The following is a 20149-nucleotide window of genomic DNA, read 5'->3' on the forward strand; positions in this document are numbered from 1 at the left end:
TTTTTTTTTTGTTTTCCCCGTGTCTCTCCATCACTGCACTGGGCAGGCACAGGGGGTTAAACGCCCCCCACACACACACATACACACACACACACCACACACCACACAGAGGATCCTCCGCCGTGCCTTCCTCACTCTTGCCTGTGTGTCTGTCTCTGTGCCAACTGACCAGCGTTTCGGCCGTGTTCGCTTTTCAAGGTTAATATCAGCAGCAGCCTCGGTAATTCCGGGAGGGGGAAAACCGGCCAGCGTTCCTGTCTGTTACAGTGTGGTCATTTACAGAACATATATTTCATCTTGGATCTAGGGGAGAGAAAACAAAAAAACCAAGCAGGAAAACTGGTCCTGGAGAGCGAGAGAGAGAGGAGACTAGAGAGAGAGAGAGAGAAAAAAAAAAGGGAATGTTGCTTTTTACACAACCTGGACCATAACTCGATGCTTCTGTCCGTGTGTGTGTGTGTGTGGTTTTATTTATTTTTTTTGGAAGACTTGTGGAGAAGTGAGTTGGAAAAAAACAAACAAACAAGCAGAATTACCGTGTAATCAAGGAACACAAATAAATACAAAAATCACGGCTCTGATCCAGCCGGCTGCAGTTGTCCCCTGAAAGGTAAGGGTTGCTAAAAAACAAAACGATTCAGATGGTGTGGATGTAACCGGGGGGTGGGGGGCTTGGTTTATATTCGGTGGACGGTGCCGACTGGTCCAAGGTGGCTGGATCCTTTCGCTCGGTGACTTTTTTTTTTAAAAAAAATGATTTTCATCATTTAAAGCACACAGGTGAATGTTTTTTTTTTAAAAAAGGAAAAATTTTGAATTCGTAATTAATTAAAAATAGAATGAAGCGAGAGGGGGTGGCGGGGGGGCGGACTTGTAGCGCAGGAGGTAGCGGGAGTGTGTGTGATGTGCTTCTGAAAAAAAAATATTTTTAAAAATACACGATAGATAGACTGAGGGAGGAAAAAATTCAACACATAGTTGGTGTCTGAAACGAGACGCTGGTGTCTGGGGAAGGTTTTCAGTGAATAATTGTGATTCTTTCATTATTGTTGCCTCTTTGCTCGCTGAATATATTGTAGAATCGATTTATTTAACTGCAATCTGTGACCTGTACTCCGTTTGGAATTGGAGGTTTTTTTTAAAAAAAATGTGTATTGCATTTTATTCTCTCACCACCACCCCCACCTCCCCACACACACCCCGGTCTGACCCACGTCTATAAAGTGGGGTTTGAGAAATGGAACTCCCCCTCCTATTCCTCGGTAATAGTGTCTGTGTGGAGATAGTGTCGGTAAAATAGACAGTCTTTACACTGTATTGTCAGTATGTTCAGAATCGAAATCCGCTACTGCTAACGGACTGTAAGGAATCGCCACACTTTTCTCTGTCTCCCTCTTTCTGTCTCTCTCTCATTCTCTGTCTCTCTCTCTGACTCTCACTGTCCCCCTAGGTCTCTCTGTCTCTCTCTCTCGCTGTTTCTATCTATATCCTTCTCTCTGTTTCTCTGAATCGCTCTGTCTCTTGTCTCTCTATCTCCATCTCTCCCCCGATGTCTGTCTCTGTTTCTCTCTCGTTCTCTATCTCTCTACGTCTTTCTGACTCTCTCCCTCTGTCTCTCTCTATGTCTCTGACTCTCTCCCTGTCTCTCTCTCTCTATGTCTCTGACTCTCTCCCTGTCTCTCTCTCTCTATGTTTCTGACTCTCTCCCTGTCTCTCTCTCTCTCTCTCTATGTCTCTGACTCTCTCCCTGTCTCTCTCTCTCTATGTCTCTGACTCTCTCCCTCTGTCACTCTCTCCCTCTGTCTCTGACTCTCCCTCTGTCTCTCTCTTTCTCTCCCTATGTCTCTGACTCTCCCTCTGTCTCTCCCTATGTCTCTGACTCTCTCCCTCTGTCTCTCTCTATGTTTCTGACTCTCTCCCTGTCTCTCTCTCTCTCTCTCTATGTCTCTCTCTCTCTATGTCTCTGACTCTCTCCCTCTGTCACTCTCTCCCTCTGTCTCTGACTCTCCCTCTGTCTCTCTCTTTCTCTCCCTATGTCTCTGACTCTCCCTCTGTCTCTCTCTCTCTCTGTCTCTGACTCTCCCTCTGTCTCTCTCTTTCTCTCCCTATGTCTCTGACTCTCTCCCTCTGTCTCTCTCTATGTTTCTGACTCTCTCCCTGTCTCTCTCTCTCTCTCTCTATGTCTCTCTCTCTCTATGTCTCTGACTCTCTCCCTCTGTCACTCTCTCCCTCTGTCTCTGACTCTCCCTCTGTCTCTCTCTTTCTCTCCCTATGTCTCTGACTCTCCCTCTGTCTCTCTCTCTCTCTCTCCCTATGTCTCTGACTCTCTCCCTCTGTCTCTCCCTATGTCTCTGACTCTCTCCCTCTGTCTCTCTCTCTCCCTATGTCTCTGACTCCCTCTGTCTCCCTCTCTCTCTCTCCCTATGTTTCTGACTCTCTCCCTCTTTCTATCCCCTCCTACGTCTTTCTCTGACTGTCTCTCCCGGACTCTCTCTCTCTCTGATTCCCTAAATATTTGCTTCCAATCTGTACAATTTCCCCCCGAACCACTGCGGCATATTGACAGGAGACATTACAATAACATTTTGTTTTTATTGAAGTGAGATTGCTTGGAAATGAAACAAACGACAGACATTCGCAGTGAAGGCCCTGTTACTGTAAACGATTAAATGTTATTTAAAAAAAATAAAATTAATACTTTAGGCTGGGCATTTGCAGGTGAACTGTTAAAACTTCATCCAGTGATGATCGCTTTTGTGCGGATCAAATTCCTGGTACAAAAAACCCACTGTCGGTTCTTTGCCGGTGGGCCAGGGAATCAGTCCTACAGTACCTGGATCCTAATTTAAAACATCACCCCAGTGCCCTAATAAACGGACTGACTGACTGGCAGTCTCAGATCCCCTTTTCATTTTCGGGGCAAAATGGATTAGAATAAGAGCCAGGTCGCGCCGCGCCGTCAAGTCAGAATGCGTGAACTCGGTTAATCTTCCAGCAAACCAGTGCAGTGCAATTCTCCGATTTTGGACTTTACGGCGGGGCAGGGAAAGTTTTACTGAAATTCACGTTCTTAAGAAGAAAAGTAAATGTTATTTTATTAGACAGTCTGCAAACTCCTACGAACAGAAATGAGCAATATTAGTTAATGAGTTCCCCCCCCCTGCAGACGGCAGATCTAATGGGAATATGTAGACTTGGTGGCAGGATCTCAGTGATTATATATATATATATATATTTTTCGGTACCTTTTTATTAATTGACTCGGGGGTATTTGCAACTCAAATGCTCCTTCTCGCATTCTACCGAAGTTAAAACAGAAATGTAACAAGTATGCAAGAGAGAGAGAGAGAGACATAAAAAATGGAGCAAAGCTCATCATATAATGAAAGGCTTTCCATTAATACGCACAGTTTCTGCTTCTGGATGTGGTAGATGTACTTGGCAAATTTTATTTTTGCTTTTAAAAGCCTTGGAAGTTTCGCGGGTGCTCCACGAGGTGGCAGCCCCGACACTTAAATTCCGCGGAGTCCTTGTGTGGGGAGTTTTAAAAATATTGTTTAAGGTTTGTAGAACATGGGGTTTACGGTTAATGGGAATTAAGAGCCACGTCTCTCTGGCAAATCCCTCGTGGATTTTAACAAGAGAGTTTAAAAACGTGTGTTTACACGAAGAGGCAGGAACAAAAAAAAAATAACCCTTTCTGTTCTCTGTCACTAATCGTGAGTGGTGAATGTTTTAATTAGAATCATGGAACCTCACAGCACAGGAGGAGGCCATTCGGCCCATCGTGCCTGTGCCGGCTCTTTGAGAGAACGATCCGATTAGTCCCACTCCCCCCCCCCCCTGCTCTTTTCCCACAGCCCTGCAAATTTTCATTTTCAAGTATTTATCCAATTCCCTTTTGAAAGTTACTATTGAATCTGCTTCCGCCGCCCTTTCAGGCAGCACATTCCAGATCATAACAACTCGCTGAGTTAAAAAAAAAATTCTCCCCCTGGTTCTTTTGCCAATTGCCTTAAATCTGTGTCCTCTGGTTACCGACCTTCCTGCCAGTGGAGACAGTTTCTCCCCTATCTACTCATCAAAACCCCTCATCGTTTGGAACACCTCTTGTTAAATCTCCCCTCAACCTTCTCTGCTCCAAGGAGAATAACCCCAGCTGTATAATATTTTTAAATAATAAAAGAAACATCTTTTTACTATTATTATTATTAAATGCATCAGTTTGTGAAAAATAAGGCATCCAAATATTGCAGTCTGGTGCATTAAATCCGAACCCGGTTAACAGACGAAGCCTAATATTACGGGATGGATTTATGGGACAGGAGTTCGGCTGGAATGGATTTTCTAGTCAAGCGATCCTTTCAAATCCACCTCTTTAAAAAAAAACTGTCACGTTTCAGCATGTAAGAAACAAATAAAATTAACGTCCGTTTGAGGTTTAAATAAGACTTTTACAAACAAGGGAATAATAAACAAAAAGGATGTTGGATCGTTTATGTCGGAAAATAATAAATGTTTATTCGCAAATGTTATTATTTACAGAAAAAATTATTAATAAGAAATATTAAATAATTTTTAAAAACACACGCAATCAAAGGGCAGCTGGAGGCGAACTCCTGATTTATGGGCTGTTAGCTGTGTGAGTGTCACTTTTCCCTGTCATAGTTCAAGCCCAGGTGTTCGCCGATAATCGTGAAACAAGACTCACAAAGCTTTGGAGTTAGTCCTTGTACTCTGATGTAGTCTCTCTGCCCCTGTCAATTGGTATCTGACAAAAACCACAATAATTAAATTAATAGTAACAGTCTCTTTTTCCTTATCGGCACTATTAACCTGATTACTGAATCAGAACATAAGTACATAAGAATTAGGAACTGGAGTAGGCCATACGGCCCCTCGAGCCTGCTCCGCCATTCAATAAGATCATGGCTGATCTTCAACCTCAACTCCACTTTCCCGCCCGATCCCCATGTCCCTTGATTCCCTTAGAGTCCAAAAATCTATCCATCTCAGTCTTGAATGCACTCAATGACTGAGCATCTGCAGCCCTCTGGGATAGAGAATTCCAAAGATTCACCACCCTCTGAGTGAAGAAATTCCTCCTCATCTCAGTCCTAAATTGCTCACCCCTTATCCTGAGACTGTGCCCCCTAGTTCTAGACTCTCCAGCCAGGGGAAACAGCCTCTCCACATTTATCCTGACAAGCCCTCTAAAAATTTTATATGTTTCAATGAGATCACCTCTCACTCTTCTAAACTCCAGAGAATATTTTTTTTATATTCGTTCGTGGGATGTGGGCGTCGCTGGCGAGGCCGGCATTTATTGCCCATCCCTAATTGCCCATTCCACTCAACTTCAGCCATGCTTTTGTTACCTCCAGACTCGACTATTCCAAAGCTCTCTCATCTTCCACCCTCTGTAAATTTGAGCTCAGCCAAAACTCTGCTGCCCGTATCCTGACTCACACCAAGTCCCGTTCACCCATCACCCCCTGTGCTCGCTGACTGACATTTGCTCCCGCATCGATTTTAAAATTCTCATCCTCGTGTTCAAATCTCTCCATGGTCTGGCCCCTCCTTATCTCTGCAACCCCCTCCAGCCCTACAACAATCTGAGATCTCTGCGCTCCTCCAATTCTGGCCTCTTGTGCATCCCTCATTTCCTTCGCCCCACCATTGGCGGCCGTGCCTTCAATCGTCTAGGCCCTGAGCTCTGGAATTCCCTCCCTAAACCTCTCCGCCTCTCTACCTCTCTCTCCTCCTTTAAGACGCTCCTTAAAACCTGCCTCTTTGACCAAGCTTTTGTTCACCTGTCCTAATGTCTCCCTATGTGGCTCGGTGTCAAATTTTTTTTTTGTCCGATTACGCTCCTGTGAAGCGCCTTGGGACGTTTCACTACTTTAAAGGTGCTATAGAGATGCAAGTAGTTGAATCATGTTAGTCGAACTTATTAACCTAGTTAACGGCACTTGTTGAAGCTTGGAAGTTGCGTTTAAAGAGATAATGAAACTTAGTGCCTGACCATTGTTCCCAATGCAAGTGCTCCTCTGTTCACAGAGCACACCTAGGCTAGGAGGAGAATGAGTGGGTGCAGGATTGTGCCTCTTCATGATTAGCCCACACGCCTGACTGAAGCAGATATCAGTGGGTTCAAGTGACAACCAGATGCCTTGCTGGAGAGAGAAATGGAGTTCAAGGCCCCCATCTCACTCCCACAGACCTGACTGATTTCCTCCAGCCTTAAGCTGTTAAACAATGCAGGAGTTTGTTTGGTCCCTGCTTTTATTTTTAGGTAGAAAGTAAATTAATAATTTTACATAAAACACAGCAGCCTGCCTTTATATAAAATATATTTATATATTTATATATTTCTTTTCCTTTGTCACTCTGATCTGTGACATGTTGCGGAGGCTCCCGAAGGGATTTGTTTTTAATTTGCTGTGATCAGCAGGGCGTGACTGTACACTCCACGTGAAGCTGAAATGGTTTAGGATGCAGGACACTAGTATTGACAAGGGGACCAACCAGGGATGGGCAGAGGGAGGGATTAGGGTGTTGGGTCGAGTCCTGATAATTGCTTTGGAGCCAATGAAAGCTCGTTGAAAGCCTCAATTGCCCACGAGCTCAGAAATCGTAGAATCATACGACGCAGAAGGAGGCCATTCAACCCATCGTGCCTCTGCTGGCTCTTTTCGAAGAGCTATACAATTAGTCCCACTCCCTCTGCTCTTTCCCCATAGCCCTGCAAATATTTCCTTTTCAAGTTTGTATCCAATCCTGCAACCTCTCCGCCTCTCCACCTCTCTCTCCCTCCTTTAAGACCCTCTGTAAATGCCATCTCTCTGACCAAGCTTTTGGTCACAACTCCTAATATCCCCTTCTTTGGCTCGGTGTCCATTTTTGCTTTTATTTTGATTGCTCTGTGAAGCACGTTGGGAATATTTCTCTGCGTTAAAGCTGTTACATAAAAGCAAGTTGTTGTTGTAATCCATCTCGGCATCAACAGAACCACAAGTAATTGGTTTTTTTAAAAAAAAAAGACATGTCAGGCTTTTGCTCCCTGGTTTACGTTTTAGAAATTTCTAGAACCACACCCCGCTCCAGAACCATCTGGTCCAAAACAAGCAGGTATCAGCTCTAACACAGAAGGAGTCAGATCCCAAGGCCACAATAGGGGTAAACTGTACCGTTTAGCACTCTCACCCTCTCCATGATTTTCCATACATTCATTTTAATAGAGGGTTAAAATCGTACTTGGCGTAAACCCATTGCACTAATCTCCTCCCTGAATCCCTATACTGCATCCCTTTGCGTTGGAAATACTAATAAATTTACGGGCACCGTAGAGTTAATTTTACGAGGTGAGATAGGCACAGAGTTGCCCACCTTCATGCCCAATTCTCAGCTCCGCTCCCCTCTCGAGCCAGACTCCGCACCAGAAGCCTCGCTTCGTGAGATTTACCCGCGTATTGGATGGGCACCGTAGGGTTAATCCAATGGCGCGATGCTCCCGGTAGCGAGCCACGCTGGAAGAGGCTGGCGGGTCAAATCTGATCCGTGCTCCCCTCGAGTAGGACTCCCCACTGGGAGCGCGAGATCAGTGAATAAACCCTGGATGCACTGGAGCAAGTCGCCAAAAGCTTCTTCAGCAACACCTCCCAAACCCACAATCTCCACTATCTAGAAGGACCAGGGCAGCAGATGCATGGGAACACCATCAACTTCCCCTCCAAGTCACACACCATTCCAACTTGAACATATATCGGCCGTTCCTTCATCATCGCTGGATCAAAATCTTGGAACTCCCTGCCTCACAGCACTGTGGGAGAACCTTCACCACACGGACTGCAGCGGTTCAAGAAGAAGGCCCACCACCACCTTCTCAAGGGCAACTAGGGATGGGCAATAAACGCCGGCCTTGCCAGCGACGCCCACATCCTGAGAATGAATAAAATAAATTCTTAGCAGGGACAGGACACATCTAATAGAAAACTGGGGAAGGAGCCAGTGCGTTTAAAATAAATTATTGCAGGGGGCAGGGGAGGGGAGCGGTGGAGGAGAGTGAGAAAAGATGAAACCTTTTGCCATCCAGAATTGACATTATGTTCAATGGGAGCCCAGGTCTGGCCCTAGCTCCCTGGTGGGAAAGAGTTACAATGATGAGAAGGATGCTCGAGTCACAAGCTGTCATTCTGATTTCAGCGATGTGTAACGGTGAATGGGTATGAATCACCCAGCGTTTCTGTCGTAGGTTTTGTTTGTCCAAACCTGGGTTGTGTACGGAGAGAGAGGATTTTGAGTGGTGTGACGCTAAGGCAAAGTACTGGTGGGCACAGATGCGTCACTGGTGGTACCAGATGTGGGAGAATTTAAGGTGGTGAATTGAAAGGAAGAAAGAAAGAACTTGCATTTATATAGCCCCTTTCATGACCTTAGGATGTCCCAAAGTGCTTTACAGCCAATGAAGTACTTTGGAAGTGTAGTCACTGTTGTAATGTGGGAAACACGGCAGCCAATTTGTGCACAGCAAGATCCCACAAAGAGCAATGTGGTAATGATCAGGTAATCTGTTTTAGTGATGTTGGGTGAGGGATAAATATTGGCCGGGACACAGACTTAAAGAAGAGAAATGTATTGGCCCAACATTAAAGAACATTGGTTCAAGGGCAATTTTTCCTATATCCTGACAATAATATATTAAATATGCCCAGTGGCAATACATATCAATATATTAAAACGAGAAACCTGTGTGTGATCAAAAGATGGTTTTCTCACTGGGATGTGAATGCAATATACCATCCCTTTCTTTGCCCGCCTGTAAAATAAATCTTAACCCTTTCACTGCTGGATTCTTAGCTGCCTGTTGATCACTTCTGCAGGAAGTTCTCAGCGTGGTGACAATGAAATCAATTCTTCAGGTAGATAAAGCAATACCCCTCCTCTCCCGCCGCAGTGAGAAGACAATTGCGCTTTAGTTGTTAACTACCACCATCTTTCTTACAGCCTTCGGTAAGAGGAGACTGCAGGGGGTGGGAAGTAAGTGGAACAGGGTTAGGGTTAGGGTTAACCCTAACCCTAACCCTAATGCTTAGTTGAAACAGAGGAGATGGACAGTGTTGACAAATTCAACAGGGAACGGAACAGATTTTTGACAAAGGCTTGAGGGCGGTGACTGAAAGCAAGGTGGAAAGAATAGGTTTGGAGGAGGTCATTGGAAAAGTAGACAGAGGTGACAACAACAACTTGCATTTATATAGCGCCTTTAACGTAGTAAAACATCCCGAGGCGCTTCACAAGTGCCTTTTTAAAAAAAAGACATCAAGCCACATAAGGGGATAGTAGGACAAGTGATCAAAAGCTTGGTCAAAGAGGTAGGTTTTAAGAAACGTCTTAAAGCAGAAGAGAGAGAGGTAGAGAGGTGGTGAGGTGTAGGGAGTGAATTCCAGAGCTTAGGGCCTGGGCAGTGGAGCGATGAAAATCAGTGATGCACATGAGGCCAGGATTGAAGGAGCGCAGAGATCTCGGAGGGTTGTAGGGCTGGAGGAGGTAACAGAGATAGGGAGGGGCGAGGCCATGAAGCGATTTTTAGATGAGTACAAGGATTTTGAAATCAATGTTAGTGGATAGGGAGCCAGTGAAGGTTGATGTGCACAGGGCTAATAGAGTAAAAGGACTTAGTGTGGGATCCAACCAGTGGAGTTTTGGACCAGTTTCAGTTGGTAAAGAGTGAGGACAGCAAGGACTCTGTTGGAGTAATGGAGCCTGGATATGGCGAAGCCCAAGGACCCATATTATCACTCTGGCTTAGATTAGCTAACTCATTGCAGAACGGGTTTGGAACTTGAGCCCTTCCTGTTTTGTAAGTGTCAGCCTTGGCTCAGTCGGGAGGACCCTCACCTTTGAGTCAGACAGGTCACAGGTTCAAGTCCCACTCCAGAGACTTGTGCACGAAATCCAGGCTGACACTCCAGTGCAGTACTGAGGGAGTGCTGCACTGTCGGAGGTGCCATTATTTGGATGGGACGTTAAACCGAGGCTCCGTCTGCCCTCTCAGGTGGACGTAAAAGATCCCATAGCACTACTTGAGGAAGAGCAGGGGAATTCTCCTGGTGGCTTGGCCAATATTTATCCCTCAACCAACACCTACATGCTCTGGTCATTTATCTTGTTTGTGGGAGCTTGCTGTGCACAAATTGGCTGCCGCGCTTCCTACATTACAACAGTGACTACACTTCGAAAGTACTTCTTTGGCTGTAAAGCATTTGGAATGTCATGAAAGGCGCTATATAAATGCAAATTCTTTCTTTTCTTCTTGTATGGCTCAGTGGGCAGTCACTCAATCAGAAATAGTTTCTCCTTATTTACTCTATCAAAACCCCTCATAATTTTGAACACGTCCATTAAATCTCCCCTTAACCTTCTCTGCTCTAAGGAGAACACCCCCAGCTTCTCCAGCCTCTCCACATAACTGAAGTCCCTCATCCCTGGTACCATTCTAGTAAATCTCTTCCGCACCCTCTCCAAGATCCTTGTGATAGTGTTGTCAGCTGTTCTATTTATCATGTTTCCAGCTTTATCAGTAAGATTTTATCTAGCATTTAATTGCATTTGTAGAATGAGATTCTCAGTTGCAGCTATTTTCTGGTGCTCCTCTGTCATTGAAGTGTTGCAGCTGTGGAATTTTGACCATTTTTTTTCTTCCCCTCGTCTCCTGAAGGCACTGGCACTCCACCGTGCATCATTAGAGAGGTGGCCCACGTTAACTCTTCATTCGCTTGCTCAGGTGTTTGATCTTCATGTGTAAGCTCAGACAGCGAGTGTCAGCTGGCAAGGTGACCATGGGCCGAGAGGGAGAGGGGGGGGGGGTGCATCACAATTGAGGTCAATCCTGTTCTCAACCCATGTCCATGCACACGCACTTTACTGGAACAGAGCTTGATAACAATCAGGAGGAGGAACATAGGAACAGGAGAATGGCCATTCAGCCCCTCGAGCCTGACCGCCATTCAGTGAGATCATGGCTGATCTGTATCTTAACTCCATTTACCCTCCTTGGTTCCGTAACCCTTAATACCCTTACCTAACAAAAATCTATCAATCTCAGTTTTGACATTTTCAATTGACCCCCAGCCTCAGCAGCTTTTTGAGGGAGAGAGTTCCAGATTTCCACTCCCCTTTGTGTGAAGAAGAGCTTCCTGACGTCACCCTTGAACGGCCTAGCTCTAATTTTAAGGTTATTCCCCCCACTTGTTCTGGACTCTCCCACCAGGGGAAATTGTTTCTCTCTATCAGCCCTGTCAAATCCTTTAATCATCTTAAACATCTCAATTAGATCACCCTTTAAACTGCTATACTCAAGGGAATACAAATCTGGTCTATGCAACCTGTCCTTGTAACTTAACCCTTTTAGCCCCGGTATCAATCTGAACCTCGGCCGATTTGCCACCTCCCTAGCGCAGAGGTGCTGAAACTAAATCTCATGCGCCAACTGCTGCCCAAGTGAACTCAGCACGGAGTGGTGATCCAATCTGGGACCCCCTGGTCCACAAGGCTCAGTTACGCTCTGGTGAAGTCCCTTGAATTTTATTTTTTTCCCACCCATCTCTCTTTGTGACCTCCTCGTGCCACGTATCTCTGCTGGCTGAGAGGGTGGGCAAGCAACCGTCTTCCATGACGTCACCTATCGAGGTCCACAGGAGTGAGCTGGATCATTCCCCCTCCCCTATTTGCGGGGGTGGGGGGGCAACATCTTGGGATTCCTTTGCAGTGGCACCGCTAATATCCATCGTAAAGTAATGATTGGAAACAGGAAAATACCATTTGGCCTCAACATGCCTAACCCTTTGTCATAGCTCAGTCCGCCTACCCAATTGCCTACAACGTCCCTTAATCCCTTCTCTCTTCAGAAGTGAACTAATTTAGTTGTCCCTTGAAGCTCTTTACATGGCTCCATTTCAATGTATCCCACCGATCTTTGGGTGAAACATTTCCTCTGAACTCCCTTCTCCCTCCCAACTTGCTCATTTTTAAGTTCTGCTCCCTCACATTTGAACCTTTCAACACAGTGAACGATTTGCCTGGATCTCTTTTGTCAGCTCCCTTCACAATCTTGAGAACTTCTTATTAGGCCTCTCTCTTTTCAAAGGAAGCAAGCTCAACACTAAAGCTTCCTTCGTGTTAAATTCCTGCTTGCCTCTGTATCCTCCCGATCGCAATAACGACCCAATAATTACCTTAGATAATCACAGGACTGCAGCCAGCCGCTATGCTTGGACTCAGTTTCCTGGTATAGAAAGGGTCAAATGGGCCAGAACGTCTGCCTGCTAGTCAGTAACTCTTACTGGAGGTGCATGAGAGAGAGTCTAACCACCTCCCCTTGACATTCAACGGCATTACCATCGCCGAATCCCCCACCATCAACATCCTGGGGGGTCACCATTGACCAGAAACTTAACTGGACCAGCCATATAAATACTGTGGCTACGAGAGCAGGTCAGAGGCTGGGTATTCTGCGGCGAGTGACTCACCTCCTGACTCCCCAAAGCCTTTCCACCATCTACAAGGCACAAGTCAGGAGTGTGATGGAATACTCTCCACCTGCCTGGATGAGTGCAGCTCCAACAACACTCAAGAAGCTCGACACCATCCAAGATAAAGCAGCCCGCTTGATTGGCACTCCATCCACCACCCTAAACATTCACTCCCTTCACCACCGGCGCACTGTGGCTGCAGTGTGCACCATCCACAGGATGCACTGCAGCAACTCGCCAAGGCTTCTTCGACAGCACCTCCCAAACCCGCGACCTCTACCACCTAGAAGGACAAGAGTAGCAGGCACATGGGAACAACACCACCTGCACGTTCCCCTCCAAGTCACACACCATTCCGACTTGGAAATATATCGCCGTTCCTTCATTGTCGCTGGGTCAAAATCCTGGAACTCCCTTCCTAGCAGCACTGTGGGAGAACCGTCACCACACGGACTGCAGCGGTTCAAGAAGGCGGCTCACCACCACCTTCTCGAGGGCAATTAGGGATGGGCAATAAATGCCGGCCTCGCCAGCGACGCCCACATCCCATGAACGAATAAAAAAAAATGTGTTGAGTGACTGGGTAAAGATAGTTTGGCGTTAATACCTACCCCCCCCAAAAAAAAAAAAATAGCCTACTGACGCTCACTGTCAAGGCTCTCACCCAAAGTGCTCACTTTTCCAGGATCTCAGAAGGTTAGCAGTGACAACGGGGCCGAATCCCACCAGCAGTGGGACCAGGTCCCACCGATGGTGTCCCACCGACAGTGGGACCGAACACCTCGCTGCAATCAGACGTGCTGATCTGTCAGCACATCACCAGTCGCATCCGGCTTTAATTAAACAGCAAGGAGAACGGCAGACTGGTGACTTTACAAGGGGCACTCGTTTCCCTTTGAGCCCTGTTGATGAGGACACTGCAAATGACGCACATTTGCCTCAGCTGCTTGGTGCAATGCTAGTACCGAGGGGCACACTCTGCTAAAGGGGACAGCTTCATTCCGAACACGTTTCCCAATTAACTGGAGTCCCTTTTTTTTTGTGCTCTGGAGGTGAAGCAACTTACTGGAGACTTTAATCTGCACTAACTAAAACTGGCTCATATGTCCACTGCATTCAATTGCATTGCTGCATTTGGATTCCAATCATATTGTCTATTTTAGATGGATCTGCATTACTTTCTGTCTTATATGTCCTTAGGGATGCAATATTTTCAATTTTAATTTTCATTTTACTTGTGATTTTATCGTTGGCTGTAAAAACTGTAGAACTTCTGTCGCCTGGCCCCTTTCACACCGGTCTTTGCAGTGTCTGTGGGAATCCATTCAGAGAGAGAGAGAGAGAGAGAGAGCAGGCGTGGGCTGCTCACACTGTACTGCACAGATCGATGGGGGATGCAGTAATCAATCCATCCCGTCCTCTGCAGCACTTCGACAGGGCTGTTAATGGAGAAGAACGATAATAAATGGCCACAGCTTCCATCATCTAATGGCACGTTTCCCTTATGGCTGGTACTTACAGCAACTACAATAAACAAGCCTCTCTCTCTTTTGCCTCTCTATTTCTCTATCTCTTTTTGTCTTTCCCTCTTTCTTTCCTTTTTCTCTTTCTTTATTCCTTTCCTGTTTTCTCTCTTTTGCCTTTCTCTTTATCGCTTTCCTTCTTGCTCCCTCTATTCCTTTCTCTTTCCTTTTTATTCTCTTTCTTTCTTTATTCCTCTCTTTCCTTCTCTATTCCTCTTTCCACTTTTCCTTCTTTCCTTCTTTCTTTCTCTTTCCTTCTTTCTTTGTTTCTTTCTTTCCTCCCTCTGGCTGGAAACCTACCAGATTGAGGGGAACAACCACAGCAGTTAAAATGCGCCACGAAATGTACTGGAACTCCCCGGAGAGAAGCTACATTGCGCAGGGATGGAAAGCTGGGAGTGGAATAGAGCACGCCAGATGCATGGGAGTGCGGTTATAAAATCGCAGAATGAAGTGGCGGCATAAAATGAGATTAACGGGGAATCCTCAACTTCAACAGAACTTAACCATTCCTTTACAAGTGCCTTGGGACATTTTACTACGTTATGAAGGCGCTATATGAATGCAACTTGTCGTTGCTGTACTTTAAGAATGCTTCCATTTTGTAATGAATGCGGAACTGGCTACAAATTCGTTTTTCACCCAATTGAAGGCCTTTTATAATCGAGGTCGTTAAAAGCTGATTTGGGTGGGTGCTGTACTCTGTACCTTGCAGTTCCGATGTAAACACTATTGAAACGGGTTTGGGGACACAGTGATCCCCCAGGGAGGGACTCACGGAAAGATCCATATCCCGGATGGAAAAACTTCTCCAATAGGCACAGGTTGGCTGAACCTGCCCGGGAGGGGTTCCTTTTGGCTTCAAACCAGAGCAAGGATGAGTTTGGGATGAATGCGGTAAAATTGGTAGCATGTAGACCGACTTATCCATCCATCAAACTATCTAGGGAGATAGACAGACACAGAGGGAGATAAATGATATATGGTGAAGTAGGTAAATAGATAGGAAAATAGATAGATATATATAGAGAGAGAGCAAGATTGTTATAGAGGAAATATGATCGATATGGAGATAAATAAGAAGGCAAATAGATAGGAAGATAGATAGAGGGTAAGGAAGAAAGAAAGAAAGACTTGCATTTATGTAGCACTTTTCACAACCTCAGGACGTCCCAAAGCACTTTACAGCCAACAAAGTATTTTTGAAGTGTAGTCACTGTTTTAATGCAGGAAACGCGGCAGCCAATTTGCGCACAGCAAGGTCCCACAAACAGCAATGTGATAATGACCAGCTAATCTGTTTTAGTGATGTTGGTTGAGGGATAAATATTTGCCAGGACACCGGGGAGAATGCCCCTGCTCTTCTTCGAAATAGTGCCGTGGGATTTTTTACGTCCACCTGAGAGGGCAGACGGGGTCTTGATTTAACGTCTCATCCGAAAGACGGCACCTCCAACAATGCAGCACTCCCTCAGTAGATAGATAGATAGATAATCGATAGGAAAATAGATGACAGATAGATAGATAGAGGGTAGATAGATAGATGGATGATAGAAAGATAGATATAGATATGAAAAGATAGATAAATTGATCCGAAGAAGTAAAATATGCACAAAAGCACAACCATAGTGGTAGATAATTAGATATATAACAAGCTGGATAGACAGATAGAAGAGTGAAGAGGTAGACATGGATAAATAAAGGATTTAAGAGAAAGACGGACAAATGGATTATTGATGAATATTTTATTCTAGAGGATGACCATATTAGATATGGGGAAATGCGTAGTAACTGTTGCATGTGTGATTGGGAATCAGAGTTTTCAGCACACGGAACAATTAAGTGACAGTCAGATTGTAGTTGGGCAGTATAACTAAAGGCAGTCCACAGTAACCCTCCCTGGACAGTATGTTATATTGTAAAATGTTCTGATGTTATTCTGAATATTTCATAAATAGCATTGTAGATTTTTTTGGGGGTGAGGGGAGTGGGCTGGTGGGGGAGGGGAGGTAGCTGTGATGACTGAGTTGGTAACTTATGTGTTCAGTTTGGAATTGAGCCACACAGAGCGGGAAGGCCCTGGCCTGTGTTGAATTGGCGGACCTCAGTGGGTGCAGCAGTTGGGAAGCTGCAAATGGACTCTGCTCCCGGGCCAGGGAGGGAAAAAAAACTAGCTAAGTGTGTTGAATTTATAATAGGACATTGTCACTTATCCCTATTGCCCTTATTTGGATGGTAGCCATGATGTGGATATTGTTGATGTTATCGTGTAGTCTCTTTAGTGATTCTTCGCCGTGGGTCCATAGAAAGAAAATGTCGTCGATGTATCTGGTGTATAGCGTTGGTTGGAGGTCCTGTGCAGTGAAGAAGTCCTGCTCGAACTTGTGCATGAAAATGTTGGCATATTGGGGTGCGAATTTGGTCCCCATGGCTGTTCCGTGTGTTTGGGTAAAGAACTGGTTATTGAAGGTGAAGACATTGTGATCCAGGATGAAGCGGATGAGTTGTAGGATGGCGTCTGGAGATTGGCTGTTGTTGGTGTTGAGTATTGATGCTGTCGCAGCGATGCCGTCATCGTGGGGGATACTGGTGTAGAGTGCCGAGACGTCCATCGTGGTGAGAAGTGTTCCTGGTTCAACTGGTCCTTATTTGGAGGTATTAAAGGATATTGTCATAGATCCTTTAACTGTAATACAAGTTCGAGGAGTAGGAAACACTGAACATGTCTGCTTAATACTCTTTATTAAATCAGGTCAATGAGATAATAAAACACAACCACTTACATGAAGTGCGTATGAGATATAGGTGTTAAAACTCACGTATCAAGGACTCCTCAGGAGATTGCAAGTGTGTCGTCTTGACTGCTTACGCTAGTCTCAGCGAGACGAGATTGAAGTTCCCCCGGAACTCCAGTGTATTGTATCTTCTATAGTTTTCATTACGTAGGATAAATGCAGGTACTGTATGTCATCACATTCTGTGTTTATGCTGTCGGTACAGCTGCTGTCTTATCTCTTCCAATCTTTATTGCAAACGGCCCTATCCACACCTGTGGAGTCTATTCAACAATTGACATTCCTTTGTCACACTCTCCCCTGCTGTGCTAAAAGCCTGTCTGGTACATCTGTGTGTCTTTCTGAAGTGTGTTTTAATCTAACAACCTTAGAGTACTCTAGCTCAATATTATATAACTCTATATGATGCCAACTAACTTATTCTATTTAATACCCTATACTAGCCTATCCTGACGAAGGGTCCTATTTCGGACAAAGTCTCAGTGACCCCTGCTGTCAAATGTATGTGTGTGTCTATGTGTGTATGTGTGGTGGGGAGAGTTTTGGACTTGGCTGTGTTAACCCCCCTCCATGATCAAACCGCTGACACTCACTGCCTGGGATGACGCATGAGAAAATGGCCGCTTGGATGGGATGGCGGCAAAAATGGCCACAAACCGTGAAACCGTAACCCAGCTGGATCCAGTGGGTAGATTTGCAACTTGTCGCCCGCCCCATTAAAGAAACTGCATGATTTTCATTTCCATTGAAATGAAACCAACGGGAATCGAAAATCGGACATGTTTTTAGAACAGGCGGCTGATCGGCAATGCCAGTTTTTTTTTTAACGCCCGGGTGGTGGGGGGTGGGGGCCGATGAGTTGAAAATCATTTTTATCCCGTCCCGAGTCAGCATCTTCGGGAGAGGAAGGGGAGACTTTAATTTGAAAAAGAAAATTGGAGGGCGAGGTGGGAGTATCAACTTTCGGAAGGGTCCAACATCCCCCCAATGTGGATCCGTGTCAACGGAATTGATTTATAACTCAACGCCCGGGCGTAAAGCTGGCTTCGCGAATTGGCCGCCTGTCGGAGAAACCACACGATTTTCATTTACGCAACTGGAATGAAAATTGGACAGTTTCTATAACAGAGAACTAAATTTACAATGCCAGTTTTATTTTTTTTTAAAAGAAAGCAAACCAAGCACTGCAGTTCATTTCTAGAAGGTTAGAATTGAAAAGCAGGGAAGTTGTGTTAAACTTGTATAGAACCTTGGTTAGACCACATTTGGAGTTTTGTGTACAGTTCTGGTCTCCATATTATAGAGGCACTGGAGAAGGTGCAAAAAAAAAAGATTTACAAGGATGATACCAGAACTGAGAGGTTTTAGCTATCAGGAAAGATTGAACAGGCTGGGAAACTTTTCTCTAGAAAAGATAAGGGGTGACCTAATAGAGGTCTTTAAAATTATGGAAGTGTTTGATAGGATAGACATAGAGAAGTGGGGGCATCCAAAACTAGGGGTCATAAATGTAAGATAGTCACTAATAAATCCCATAAGGAAATCAGGAGAAACTTCTTTACCCAGAGAGCGGTTGGAATGTGGAACTCGCTACGACAAGGAGTAGTTGAGGCGAATAGGATAGTTGCATTTAAGGGGAAGTTAGATAAACACGTAAGGGAGAAAGAAATAGAAGAATGTGCTGATAGGGTTAGATGCAGTAGGTGTGAGGAGGTTCCCGCGGAGCTTAGATGCTGGCATAGACCAGTTGGGCCAAATGGCCTGTTTCTGTGCTGTAAATACTATGTAATTAAAGTTGGGCGGCAAGTTAAAAATCAACCCCAATGTTGCTCTTCTGGTTCTGTGCGTTTTCTCCCATGCTATCATAAACGTGTCTTTAAAAGGTGTTGTCTTATGACCTCATGGTATTTTCAATTTACTCATCTCTCTGGCGAGCTATAAACTTGAATTATCATCTTCTTTTTCTTGCTCTTCAGGTTGACCAATCCTCCTAATCACCTTGGCAGAAGAACCGCATTGTTCAAGGAGGGCACCTTGTCTTCATTACAGTCTAAGTGGAGGACCTGCTCCGTTTGCAAAATGGTAATGGTGGACTCGGATGGATAACGCCTGAGGGGCCTGATGCAATCGATTGGTTCTCCTCAGATTTAAATGGATCCTCTGTGTCTCAGTCCAGTCACAGCAGGTAGCGATCGGCACCATCTCTAAGCCTGAATCCAGGCTGCTTTTCCCGCCCCTGGAAGATTGCATGCCTGCTTTGGATCATAAACAATGTCCAACGCAAATGGAATGCCATGGCTCTCTCTTGTTCTGGGCCCCACGTTGAATTTAAACATCCTGCTTTGGGTAACGAGCCTCGTCGTGCGATTCAGCCTCCTCACCTGCCAGGAAAACTACCCGATCGTCACTACAAACTACGGGAAACTAAGAGGGATCAGAACGCCGCTGCCGAATGAGATCCTGGGACCCGTGGACCAATACCTTGGAATACCGTATGCCTCGGCTCCTACCGGCGAGAGACGCTTCCAGCACCCGGAGTCGCCATCCTCGTGGACCGGTATCAGGAATGCTACGCACTTCGCTCCGGTCTGCCCTCAAAACATTCACGGAATTTTGCCCGACGTCATGCTGCCCGTTTGGTTTACCTCCAATTTGGATATCGTGGCGACTTACATTCAAGATCAAAGCGAGGATTGCCTCTACCTGAATGTCTATGTCCCGACTGAGGATGGTAAGTTTGTCGAGTTGAAAAAAAAGAAAGAAAAATGGAACGAAAAGGGAGAGGAAAATAAGTCAATTTAGATTGGACGAGTCGGTTCTCTTTCCCCGGCACAGTTGACCATATCTGTCTACCTTCACTAGAAAGTGTTCCTTTGAGTGTTGAGAAAGGGTGGTCCTTGTGGTTCATTTTCACGTCACAAAAAAAACTCTGTTCAATATGGATTCCCCAAAAGTGGGGGGGGGAGCGGGGGTTGAAATTGAGAACATAAGGATTTTTAGAAAGCGGAGAAAGAGCATCAGACCCAACAAACTTGTACATGGATTTAATGAGACAACCAATATGGTAGCAATCAGCAATTTTAATAATTAAGTACACTTAGTTACCACACAATAACCAGGCAGGAAGCTCAAAAGACCGATATTACCCCAATCCTTTGGAGAACAGGTGACCATGATTATATAAGTTGTCTGATTTTCTTTGTCCTGACTCGAGGCTGTACCCCTTCCCCTTTAAGGCGGTCATTTATACACCTCTAACCTCAGGAGGCATTCACGTGATCATTGACCTACCCTCAGC

The 20149-nt window shown here is 45.3% G+C and overlaps 1 protein-coding gene across 1 annotated transcript in view; it reads left to right on the top strand.

Annotated features, from left to right (window-relative positions):
- Positions 1 to 225: 225 nt before the first annotated feature.
- Positions 226 to 20149, top strand: part of nlgn4xa (neuroligin 4 X-linked a) — a 181002-nt gene continuing 161078 nt past the window's right edge. The window contains exons 1-2 of the mRNA XM_067985695.1: positions 226 to 610; positions 18828 to 19582. Coding sequence (XP_067841796.1) covers positions 19123 to 19582 — 460 coding nt within the window. The 5' untranslated portion in view covers positions 226 to 610; positions 18828 to 19122. The remainder of the gene's footprint in view (positions 611 to 18827; positions 19583 to 20149) is intronic.

This window comes from Heptranchias perlo, chromosome 6, assembly GCF_035084215.1.
Source record: "Heptranchias perlo isolate sHepPer1 chromosome 6, sHepPer1.hap1, whole genome shotgun sequence".
In the NCBI taxonomy this organism is placed as follows: Eukaryota; Metazoa; Chordata; class Chondrichthyes; order Hexanchiformes; family Hexanchidae; genus Heptranchias; species Heptranchias perlo.